This window comes from Python bivittatus, unplaced genomic scaffold, assembly GCF_059951505.1.
Source record: "Python bivittatus isolate LINGU-HERP-01145 unplaced genomic scaffold, Pbiv_v1 ctg000310_np1212, whole genome shotgun sequence".
NCBI lineage: Eukaryota > Metazoa > Chordata > Lepidosauria > Squamata > Pythonidae > Python > Python bivittatus.
The window spans coordinates 5906653-5919524 of NW_028277054.1; the positions used below are offsets into that span (position 1 = coordinate 5906653).

Genomic DNA, 12872 nt, shown 5'->3' on the forward strand with positions numbered 1-12872 from the left:
CTTACATAAGGAACTTCAGGATCAAAAGGCTGGAGAAAGTTGTCAAGAGGGAACCCACAAGTCGAGATGCTCCTGAGAGTGAACAGTTGACCTTGGTCTCAACTTTCTTACTGCTAAAAAAGGGGGTGTTGCCCCTTTTTAAGGTATTACATATAGAATTAGAAGTACATCCTTTGATAGTATTCTTCAAAGGTTTTCCATCTGAATGGGAAGAACAGAGTTGCATCTAATATCTGATGTACCAAGCTTAATCAGAACTATGTCCTCCCTTGTCCAGGGGCTCCCACAATGACCAACCCAATGATTCTGGGAAGCAAAACACAAATACAATCATACTACCCCCTTCATCCAAAGTGGTGGCCATCACCACATCTTTTTCCTGTCAAGTTCATAATTTAATGATGCAGCTTGTGAAGAAATACCTCTGACCTGTCCTAAGTCCGTCTCGTCAGCATTTTTCATATCTACTTTTCCCAGACACACACACACTCTTTCATTTTATGTCTTTGAATCATACCTCTCACTTACCTGTTCTTTCCCTCCTCCCAGCTAAAGAGAACAGTTCTACCTAGCCAACCTAAGCTGATTTTGAACATCTAAGCAGGATCATATGGTTAATATTTTGGTGGGATCTCTAGGAATCTCATGCTTGTAGGCTAGACTGAGAAATTTGGAAAAACATCCTGGGAGAAGACAATTGCAAACTATTTCCATATGGTTGCCAAACAAAACTATGTAGCCTTGCTCATGGAGTCACTCAAAGTTAAGTTCAAATTGAGGGAGTCTTCAAGCTAAAGAACCCCAAACATTGTCACCCTTCTTTTTCAGATAGCAACTTTAGCCACAATTTTTTGCCAGCAGGTAGACATCCATTCATGTCTCTGCATCTTTCCAGACCCATCTACACTGATAGAACTAGAGTTCATTCAGAGCTGCCCATTTATTTCAGCGGGGCTTTGGGTGACCCTTAACCAAAATACACCCCAGTGTTTACCATAGCTCACCTGGAATGCCTTGTCAAATTGTCCCATCTTTTCACTAGCTATGGATCCTACATCATGGGGAATTCTAATGTATCCACCTAGAAAATGAAAGCATGTACTACTTACTGAGATAAATGGTCCATGTCATAGCAAAGCAATCAGACGCACTTCCGGTACAATCCACTGTCTTCTTTTCACAGGTATCTTTCCAGGTGTAACAGGCAGGGCACTGTTTCCCATTGGGGTCTTTCTCTAACAGTGGCACTGAAAGAAGGATTCTTAGTTAATTTATAGTAAAAATACCAGAGATTTTCCTTTTGGGATGGATGGACAAACAATTGGAAAAAGCTCGTGGATCTTTGTTTTTATATATAATAACTGCAGCTAGACTTTTGTATGCTCAAAGGTGGAAAGACTCAACGTTACCTACAATGGAAGAATGGATCATGAAGATGATGGAGTTAGCTGAGATGGCAAAACTGACAGCTTTGCTTAGAGAAAAAACTTTGGCTAACCCTATTGCCAGCTGGAAGCCCCTTTTGGACGTTTTGCCAGAGACAGAAAAAAATGAAATTATGATTTATGGATTTGTTGATTAGTTAAAACAATAGGTTATACAAAATATGTATGTTAAGATGTAGTTTTAGAGTAAGAAGTCACTATATGATTTATCTATATTTGCTGTACAAGAAGTTGGAATTCTTTTTGTAATTTTTCCTTTTTTTCCCTTTTCTTTAATTTTCATCACTTTTGTATTCCTTCTTTATCTCTAACTCTCTTGTTTTCTATTTTTCTCTTTGATTATTAGTCCTTGTTTGGTTTTATCTGTATGCTTTTTATAACTTAATAAAGTTCTTATAAAAAAATTATAGTAAAGATTGAGGTAGGCTTAATTCAGAGATGAGTGTATTGCTAACTATATTAAATGCATCAATGGCATGAGTAGCCAGTTAAAGAGATTTCTAGAAGATTCATCAGTAGCTTCTAGAAGTGATGACCGAACAGTCTTAAGAGCATCCAATTACTGTTTTCAATAAAATGTTCTTACTAAGGAATCCTTCCTACAGCCTGGATACAGAAGGAAAGAAGTGAGTGTGGCAAAGGATGAAGAGTTCCCACTCTTCCTTCCTTCTCACCAGGGGTGTCCACATGGGGAGGGCCCCAAAAAGTCAAGGGAGTGGTCAAAACAATGCAACTGAAGCCCCACCCCTTTTCTACATGTGTCGTATTGTTGTGGCTACCATCTTGACTCTTTTTTCGTACACACACACATACTTTACACACAGAAACTTGAAGGTAAAGGACAGATTCGTGTTTTCAGAGGTCTCAGTTGATTGCTGAGAGTTTTTCAAATTAAGCTGCATAAAATTAACCAGCACCCACTTAATGGTCCAAAGGTTGCCTTTTTGGTTTTGTTTTTTGGTGACTTCAAGTCATTTTTGACTCCTGGCAACTGCCTAGATGTGCCCCTGCAATTTTTTTGGAATTTTCAGAAGGGGTTTGCCCTTGCCTCCTTCCTGGGGCTGAAAGAGAGGGACTGGCCCAAAGTCACCCAGCTGGCTTCATGCCTAAGGCAGGACTAGAGCTCAGGGTCCCCTAGTTTCTAGCCTGATGCCTTAACCGCTAGACCAAAGGTTGCCTACCACTGATCTGTTGTGGGAGTTATTTTAACTGGAGAGTGGGGCTAAAATCCTTAGTATAAGGAAACTCTTACATGTTGGAACGACTTTGGAGCAGGTGTCTTCATTGCAGCAGTACAGTTTTGACTGGTAGACCTTTCCACTCCCCAGGTCAAAGTGCATGTGGGTATCATTACAGATCTCAGATTTTTCACAGTTTTTCTCTAAAATGTAATTATCCGTCCCACCTACAATAGAAGTTAAATAAGAAAATAAAACAGTGTTTCAGGGAATTGGCAAAACCCTTTTCAGGGGATGATTTTTGACTGGGCAACGTATGTTTCATGGACCACTCTGTGTGCATACTGACTTGGTTCACACAAAATATTTAATCTAATTACTGAATAGACAATTTTTCTAGGTTGACATAATATATTGAAACATAAACTAACATAACGGGCTGGTTCATACAATATGCTGTGCAGAGGAGGAGGAGGAGGAGGAGGAGGAGGAGGAGGAGGAGGAGGAGGAGGAGGAGGAGGAGAAGAAGAAGAAGAAGAAGAAGAAGAAGAAGAAGAAGAAGAAGAAGAAGAAGAAGAAGAAGAAGAAGAAGAAGAAAGAGGAGGAAGAGGAGGAGGAGGAGGAGGAGGAGGAGGAGGAGCTTAGCAAAGTTAAACTTAACCAAGTTTAGAATGCTGTGCAAATGCTTCTGACCCAATTATGCATCTTGAGTGAAGAGAGGCAGGCTGTCAACAGCAGGGACTAACAATTGTCTACTCTTAGAAGACAGGGGGAGAGGGGGGTGAAACGGCTTTGACAAGCAGCTTTAAACGAGTGTTTTACATGAACCTTCCTGAACTCCCAGAATCCTTTTAGCTGGGCTACCTGAGAATTCTGGGAATTATTGTCTCAAGACAGCAGAGAATTTTCCAGCCACACAACAACTATAGATCGCCTTACTGGAATCTGGAATCCCCCCTGCACCCTTTTCTTGTCTTGCAGATCCTTGCACCAACCAAGAGTGTTTTTTGTAAGGACAATGACACAGGTATCTTGTTTAGCCGAGCAGTTCTTCATGGGACCTTTACATAAAATGCTATTGTTCTGGCAGATTTCACATACCAAAGAAGAACCTTTGAAAGGAAAAACAAAGAAAGACAAATGTAATTTGTATGTTTGAACACCAGCACTATGATGGCAATGTTCTCAATATCCTAAGAATATACATTCTTGCTCATAGGGTTGGTCAGCTTTGTCATGGTAGGAGAGGTAGAAATAGTATGAAGGAAAAGAAGATCTGTTGGTAATGCTCATTTTGTCTCCTTCTTTGTATATTTATTCAAGTTATGGGTCACCCTAGAACCAGAGGTCTCAGATTGATGCATGATCACGCTTTCCTTATTTCCATGTGTTTCTTTAATGTAAGACATGCTTTCTTGCTGGTGCCCTGAGGACATTTTCAGCAGCATCCACACAATTGTCAAGATGGTGGCTGTGATTGCACAACTGAAGCCCCCATCCCTTGTGTAGAGTTTTGATCTCATGTTCATGACCACCATCTTGACCTATAGACCACCCCCTCCCACCATGGATGCCCAAGGAAGGAAGTTAGCAAATTGCAGTGGGATCAGAGGCAAGAGAGAGGTTGTTGCTGGGGAACCCTAGTTTCATGGGAGCAACAATGGGTGGAAAGCATTTCAACTTAGTAGCAGGCATGGAAATCTCCCAGAAGGAAGATGAACAAATTACAATATCTGTATGATGACAGCATCATTCAAGTGCTGCTACTTATGTATTTGCATCAGATGTCATTACTCAAGTGGGAAATCCAGCCATTGGTTTATCAAGTTGTAAGAACCAGTTCATATTATCCTCAAATATAATATGGCTTACTGTTGTTTATATTTATGTTTATATTTCTATTCCATTTTTTAGGACATTTTTACTGCTCTAATCCCACTGGCCTTCCAGAAGTCAGTTAAAGTGGCTCTCCCAGAGGGCATCTATTTAATTAGCACAGAGCCATCCATGTGTGAATAGTTGTTGGGATACTGTTGAAATTTAAATTAGCTTTTTCTTAAGGATTTTTGCTTTGTTTTGTTTTTTGAAGCTTGGACCTGGGAGCCTGAGCAAATGCCAGATTAAATATAGGGAGTTTGTGGTTTGTCCTGGCCACTAGGACACCAAAGAATCAGGGGCTGACAGTTACTCCCATGACTTCCTCTCTTACCTAGGTTCAGTATAGTTGAATGCTGCCTCCATAGAGTTTTTTTGGGTGGAGGGGAGATGTAAGTCCCCTACCACTCTTTACCCCCACCCCAGCTCGGATCTGATTCTGTTTGTCCAAATGAACAACTAGACAATGAGCAAAATCCTATTTACCTCTGGCTAGAAGCCCAAAGCAAAGGAAAAGTCTTAGGACGCCTCCCATGTTGACCGTTCCTAAGGAGCTCTCTTTGTGACGAATCCTCAGAAGTCCCTGTAATGATATCCTAAGGAAGCAGGTAAGTCAAACGATACCTCCACCCCGCCCATTTTCATGGAAACATTTAATAAGTATTATGTTCATTAACAGAGCAGGACTACAAAAATCCAAGCAACTCTTCCAGTTCATATTTCCTGTATCTCTGTGCTGCCACATAGCAATAAGTTTGCAACCTAGAACTGAGAGCCGTTCTTACTATTTAATTAGTACAGATGCCTCCTCGTTAACTTGGGTAGCGAAAGAAATCAAATGGATCTGCCCATTGAGTGAATTGTCCCCAAAGGAGCAAATCCTCAAGTGCTGGGGGTTATACGTGGTGGGTTTTCTGTGTTTTAATCTTTATAAGCCACCCAGAGCCACTTGTGTGAGATGAGCGGTTCTTGTTATTTTAAAAATAAATAATGAATACTAATAAACTGGCTGGCTATCTGCAGATTGAAAAGAATTTTGTTTGGGAAGAATACCGCATTTAGTGTCAGCCTGTCATCAAGTGATGCGTCTAACCAATATAAATAGACGGTTTCTGAAATCCCACCTTGTTCAATGCTCTCAGCATCAATGCTTTTTGTATTTTTAACTGAACTAACTGTCAATGGACACTGTCAGGTTCCGCTGTACTTAAAGTGAAAGCACTTTTTATTTGAAAGTAACCCACAGGTTTATAAATGTATGTGTGTGTGTGTGTGTGTGTGAGAGAGAGACAGAGACAGAGACAGAGACAGAGAGATGATAGAGAGAGATTGATGCATGCATTAGAGGGAAAGACCTATTTAGGAGTAGTGGATTGGCTGATTGATTGATTGATTGATTGATTGACTTTGATTAGGCTTGTAGGCCCAGTCAATCATAGCTGACTCTCAATGGCAGTGTTGTCCAAACTTGGCCACTTTAAGATGAGTGGACTTCAACTCCCAGCCAGGCTGGGGAATTCTGGGAGTTGAAGTCCACTCATCTTAAAGTGGCCAAGTTTGCACAACACTGCTCAATGGCAAACACTCCACTTTCATAATAAAAATTAAAATAATTCATGATAACGCATGGGTTCATTCAAGGTGCTGATAGTTGCCTGTAAGGCCTGTCATGGCATGAGGCCAAGTTATTTGAGGAATTGCCTCTCCCTGATTGTGTCTGCCTATCCCATCGGATCTCTCACAACAGGCATGCTCCGGGTCCTGTCTAGTATGGAGCGCCATCTGGTGGGACCCAGGAAGAGAGCCTTTTCTGTCATGGCACCCACCCTTTGCAGCATCATCCCCCCCCCCCCCCGAGATTAGATTGGCCCCAACCTTGGTGGCCTTTCATACAGCTTTGACATGGTTGTGTCACTGGGCATGGGAGTCAGGATATGTGACAGAGCCCATGGGCTGGTTGCGTTGATCTGGTGGTGGTGGTTCTGTTTTATGGTCCCAGGGAGAAGATAAGGGCCAGTAGTCTTTTTTTTTTTTTTAAGTGGCCTGAGAAGAACTATAGCCACTGGAAACAAAGTTGTAGTTTCTAAATGATGGTAACTCAAGAGAAATCAATTTTTCAACAGAAATCAAATCAGACTGACCATTCTTCATTTGGCCACTCCCTGCTGGACTGAGAGGTTTCCTTGCTCCCACAGCTGGACCATGAGCCCCAACAGGCTCCCCACGGTTGTATTCCTCCCTTGTCCCATTTCCTTACCTTGTGTTTTCTCCCAAGGGACTCCCAACTAGCGCTTCCCCACTCCTGGCTCCTTGGTTGTCCGCCTCCTCTGAAGATGTGAGGGTGAATTCATCCTATGTCGCATGTTCCAATCTGAGCCCTGAGGGGTGCCACGCTGCAATCCTGGATGAGCAACTAATTTGTTGCCTACAAACCCAGGCACCCAAGTTGGCATGGAGCTGGAAAGAACCTATCCCTGAATTTGAGAGAGAAACACCCAAGACTTTTGCAAAGTGGCTTTTTTGCCCCCCCACCCCCACCTAGGAATACAGACCACAAGTACTTCAGGCAAAGTGAAAGGCATTTTATTAAGGGGGGGGGGGTCAAGTCTTTATAGAGGGTACAGGAACAAAGGATACATACATTCCATATATGTGATGAGTCAGAAAGCAACAAATCAAGCAATAAGAGACACTGATTAGACGGGGGAAAGGAAGGCACCCTTAAAATATGTTGCATCTCCTCCTTCCCCACCCAGGTTTGTTTCTTTAACACTTGCAACGCTCATGGCCTTCAGAATACAGCCCTATTGTTTGATTGACAGTCCCTGAAAGGGCTACTTTTTGAACATCAAAGAAAATGGCTTTAGCTCAAAGGAAAAACATGGTTTCCCAAACTTCAAAAGGAAGCCTGGATGCCATGCTGAAATGCTAATATCACCTTTATTAAAAGGCTAATAACAAAACCTAAAATTCTACGTAACACCCCCATCAGACACAGAATATCAGTGTGCAACTCTTAAACAACGGTACTTTTTCCCAGTATGGCATGACTACCCTCTGCAGGTGCAGCACGATTCTGGGAAAAGATGCATTTGGTATAAAGAGTCCCAGACAAGGTCTAGAGCAATGTTTCTCAACCTTGCCAACTTTAAGACATGTGGACTTCAACTCCCAGAATTCCCCAGCCAGCCTTGCTGGCTGAGGAATTCTGGGAGTTGAAGTCCACATGTCTTAGTTGAGAAACACAGTCTAGATGTCCTCCTGGGTGTGCCCTGAAGCACCTATTTGCCTTTGTCTCTTCCTCTGCTTGAAGAAGAAAGGGGAGGAGTGGGGCATGGGAAATTTTGATGTCATATCCAGGTCTTAAGGGATCAAGTTCAATAATTAAGGCATTCCCTGATTTCTCCCAGAGTTTGTTGAAATCCAGCTGCACAATACAGGTTTGCTTAAATGTCTTATTTATTTTTACAGAAGAAAGCAGAGCAACAGTACAAGCAGGGAAGATCAAGGCACCTTGAAGCACTGTAGGGGCAAAACCGAAGCATAAAGAATTAAATAAATGCATCCTTCAGATGCAGGGCTGATGCAGCCCCATAGCAAATGTCTTTTAGAAGAAGGTCCACAGAAACAGGAATCCAGCAAAGATTAGCGGGAAGAATTTCTTGAGGTAAACCCCCTTAGAAGTGGCCAGTGAACATCTGGATGTTATAATTACTGTATTGCGACCTTGCAGAATGGAGATTTGCCCACGGTTTATTGATTTGCATGTGGACTTGGTGGTACAGCCTTTCATGACCGAGTCCCAAAGCATGCCATCTGGACGTGGAAGACAAGACAAGCAGTCTGGGGAATCACATGTGCTTGTAGTTGGTCTTCAATCCAATCCATTAGGTCACAATAAATCCTTTGTCTTGGTGCAAAGCAAACACGTTTGCTTCAGACCTTGACATTTCCTCGGAGCCCAACAGATCCCCTGCCCCAGATTATTCTCAGAATGTCTTAGAGCTCCAAAAACATTTGTAAAATGCTTTTGGAATCTGATAAGCAAAACAGCAGCCTCCAGGACATACTCATTTCCAAGAAATATTTCTGGGCTATGCCCACTGATGTCCCTCCCCAAAGATGTATTTCTAAGTCTTACTCCTTGCAGACCCGCAAAATAACAAAACAAAGTTACTGTCCCCAAACTAAGGAAGACCTTTGCCTTGGCTCCCCTCTGCAATTTTAGAGAGGCCAGTTCAGACTACGCCTATGCAGAGAAGGAGCCAGTGAAACATATTTTATTATACTGTTTGTCTCACGCTGACAATTGTCATAAGCTGGTAATCCCCCTTTTAGCTAAATTCCCTGGTCATTCCAAACAATGTTATTTAAAACTCTTGCTTTCAAACTCAAGTGACTCTCTTTCTTTAAAGGTGGACAAATGTGGTCATGTAATAGGTCAGATGTGTGGCAGTTTGACTGATAGGCTTCCCGAATTAACTAATTAATCATTACGAGTTTTCTGTACACAAGGTGTTTCACTGGCTGCCCATTGGCTGCGATAAAACATCTCTTTTCTACATGTGGATCTCATATATATTCTTTAAAACAATAACAATAAATAGAATAAGAACAGGGGGCTGTAACTCTGAGACATGTTTCCACTTTCCCAGAGAAAAAGTCTGGGGTGCGAGAAAGTGCTGGAGGTCTGGATGGGATGGGAGTGAGGGGAAGGGGGGGGAAATCAGCTTAGCCCCATTGCCATGTTATTAGCATATCATTTGCATTCCTAGAATGGGGCTGATGCAAGAGGTCAACCCAATCACTGCAATCCATGGATCAAATCCAAAGAGGATCCAGATTCAGTACAGGGTGGGCCCCCTTCTAGACTCACAGAAGGTCTTCCTCTTCTCATAGGGAAGATGGGCTTTCCAGTTAGTTTCCTGCAGCAGGTGATGGATGGGTTAGGTGCCATCCAGCTGCCAGATGAAACTCACAGGCACCTTCGCATGGGAAATGGGACTTACCTGCATAGGTACGTGAAAACATGTGGAAGCAGTACTTTTCCGGTCCAGTACAATTCAGCATCTCCTCATCGCATGTGCCTGACCCAGAATAGCACGCAGGGCAATGCTTTCTGTTGACTTCAGTCTTGAGTGGAGGTACTGAAAGCAGAAGGGGGTTGGGGGGGAGATTCCCAGACAGCTTTAGAGTCAGCAGAGGAGGGGGATATGAACAACGGCTGGGCAAATCCTCCCAGGCCTTCGGAGAGGATGACTGAGGCCCCTTTCTTCCTTCCCGTTCCCCTCTGGGTTTATTTTTTTTGGCATCGCTGTTCTTTTGTCTTGCGCTGTTTTCGTGGTTTTTGTATTGTTCTTTGTTTCTTAAAATGTTTTAACAATTGTAAAGGGCCCAAAGTCACTGGGAGTTGGGCAGCAGATAAATTTAAATTATTTTTTTTTTATGATGATGATGATGATGATGATGATGATGATGATGGTTGGTCACACAGTCAGTCAGATGTTTAGACTGGATTTGGCATTTTTGTCCACCTATCAAGTCCTTCCCAGGGCCTGGGATGGGCAGATGTTGTTTGATGGTGTTCAAGGCATCGTTGCAGGATGGAAGCTGTTCCAAGTAAAGCTGCCTTTTGCTATTGACTGATGGTGATTTTGTCAATGCCGATGGTCTTCAAGTGGTGCTCCAGATGTTTTGGGATTGCACCCAAGGTGCCTATAACTATTGGTACTATCTTTGCTTTCTTTTGCCATAGTCATTCTACCTCTATTCTACCTCTACCTCTACCTCCATCATCATCATCATTATCATCATCTTCATCTTCATCTTCATCATCATTATTATTCTAGCTCTTCCATTTTCCCCAAAGTTTTCTTCCCCTTCCTTGTGTTTTTCTATCTGGTTCATCTGGTTCTTGGGAGGCATTCAGTTTTTATTAGAACTGGGTTTACTTTAGTTCTGTAAAGGGTTGGGTGGCAATGGTGGTGATCGTTTTGGTTGTACATTTTTAAAAAAGCAAATATTCAGGAAGATGTCAAGAAAACATATTCACTTACATTGAGGTCTGGCTGTTTTACAGGCATCCTTCGTGCAGCAAATCAAACTTGCTTGCAGGATTTTCCCCTGCCCCATATTCAGGTGGCTTTTCGGAGTTTTGCAGACCTCTTTGGATTCACACCCTTTGGCCACAGTCTGCATCACTGTGTCCTCTATAGTGGAAATAAAGAGGAAGACATTTCCTAAGAGACTAGCAAGCAGCTGCATCCATAATTTAGGCAGAAGGGAGGACACTAGCCAAGAAGTGACTACAACTCCCTGCAGTCTGCTGGGGCAGCATGGAGAATGTGATGCAGAGAAGAGAATCCGTAACTGAGGATGATCATGATTTATTTATTATAATCCTCTGGACTATGATTGCCTCTGGAATATATATTTGAAATAAGGTATTCTTGTTGGATTTTTTGGACTGTGTTCAATCAACTGAGTTTGGGGCATGGGGTCCCCCTTTCTGCCTTCCCTTGGAATGATCTCAAAGAGACCGTGCTAGGATCTGGATGAGGACAAATGAGCCTTTTCCAGATCATAGCCCACCAGCATTTCCCTTGCCAATAAATGCTCCAGAAATATAAATCTACTAGACCTATGTGAGGTAGGTTAGTGTTAGGGTTAGATGTCTCCATGCCGTGTTGGTAAGCCTAAACTGCTAATCTGAATGGTGTCCAGATCTGGTGTGCATTGTCACTCACCTAGAGTACTAAGAATTAAAATGATGAAACAGGTGTTTTGTTGATCATCACAGGTCTTCATATTGCCAGTACAGTTGGTGCCAATGTCAGAACAAACTTCACACTCCAGAGTGGCAACTGAGGAGAGAGAAAGAAAGACACTTCTGAGAACATATAGAATTGCATCACCCCTCCTGACTTCCTTAAGTATTTACTTTGGCTGTATGGTCTATGAATTATGGCAAACCTGTAATGCAACTATTTGGGAAAGACTGCACTATATAGATTCTGAAGTAGACTCAGAACAGTAGGGGAGTTTGGATCTTCTCCAGTCCTACTCAGATCATTGATTTGATTCAGGTAATCAGATCTATCTAAAATGAAGATTCAGAAAATTAATCTGAACCAAATCTCCGAATCAAAATGTTGCACAATCCTAGCAGATAGATGTTTTCATTCTCTGTCTCAGAGATATCCTCCTTCCAAATACATGGCTCGTGGAAAAGGGCTGGAATGTTGTCTGAACCACCAGGACTGCAGCCTTCTTCTGCCCTGTCTTCAGTACTGCCCTCAGTACTCAGAATGGGTCCTTTCTTTTAACAGTCAAAGATGCACATAAAAAATGGATGAGTATCTATCTTCCTTCCTTGAACCCTGTAGGGAAAACATCCAGTTCTAAGCCCAAGTACCATCCTTAGCCTAGGTTTCATAATGCTCTTCAAGCAAGCCCTTTAGATGTCTGGCAAGAGCACTCTGCATGGCCCACTGCAAGCACAGGACAGGAGAGAGGGAAGCCAGGAAAACACAGAAAAAATAGTCCCCTGCATTTTTGCTCTGTCCCTATCCTCTATTCTCTTGAGCGCCATCTACTATCATCATGTGACACCCTACAGGGGACTTTCAATGGAAAAACGCTTGCCCATTCTTCTTCAAGCATCTCATTTTGTTCCCTCTGGTATAACTGGGACCTTCCACCCATTTCTCTCCAATGCAGCAAATTTCCCCTTGTCCTCTGATGCTTCCTCACCTGTCCTTAGAAATTCAAAGAAGAAGAAGATTTGGAGGGACGGTTGCATGGTCCTGGGTATTCCACCATGTGAGAGGTTGTCCAGAAACTTTTTCTGCATTGTAGTAAATTCTCCAGTTAAAGGAACCTTGAATGGCAAAGGAAGAACACAGGCGAAGGAGATCCTTGCTACAGTATGCCCATAACTCTTGGATCACCCAGTAATGTATAATGGGCATGAGGGAGAAATTCATTCTCTCTGCATTTGACTGTGAATTTATCTAATTTCATATTTTCAAACCAGTACAGAAACCACAGTTTAACTGTCATTCAAGTGTCGGGTGAGGGGATCTCAAAAAAAGGTAAAGATGGTGGCCACAGCTATGTGATTGAAACGCTGTCCCTATTTTTTACAATGGGATGGTAGATGATAAAAATGGGATGGGATTTCAATTATACCATCATGGCCATCGCCTTTACCTTTTTGACCCCTTGTGAATGCCCCAGTTAAGGGAAAATGCACAAAAAGATAAATATTCCTGGAAACAAAGTGCAAACCATGCATTATCTTAAGGAAAATGGTTTGCAGTATCTGTGTGTGGTAGGCAAAAAATTGGGGAACAAAATGCATGAGCTCAGTGAA

At 42.4% G+C, this 12872-nt stretch overlaps 2 protein-coding genes across 2 annotated transcripts; both read right to left on the reverse strand.

Moving 5' to 3' along the window:
* Nucleotide 1: 1 nt before the first annotated feature.
* LOC112541597 (phospholipase A2 inhibitor and Ly6/PLAUR domain-containing protein-like) lies at nt 2–5742 on the reverse strand. The gene is made up of 6 exons (XM_088140211.1): nt 4985–5742; nt 3540–3735; nt 3370–3380; nt 2698–2850; nt 1110–1247; nt 2–201 (listed from the first exon to the last, which is right to left on the reverse strand). The coding sequence occupies exons 1-6, from the start codon at nt 5031–5033 to the stop codon at nt 2–4; spliced, it is 747 nt and encodes a 248-aa protein (XP_087996337.1). The 5' UTR covers nt 5034–5742.
* A 667-nt stretch (nt 5743–6409) lies between these two features.
* Nucleotides 6410–12700, reverse strand: LOC112541598 (phospholipase A2 inhibitor gamma subunit B-like). The gene is made up of 5 exons (XM_088140212.1): nt 12689–12700; nt 11241–11425; nt 10555–10820; nt 9508–9645; nt 6410–6480 (listed from the first exon to the last, which is right to left on the reverse strand). Exons 1-5 carry the CDS (start codon nt 12698–12700, stop codon nt 6410–6412), a joined length of 672 nt encoding a protein of 223 aa, XP_087996338.1.
* Nucleotides 12701–12872: the final 172 nt, after the last annotated feature.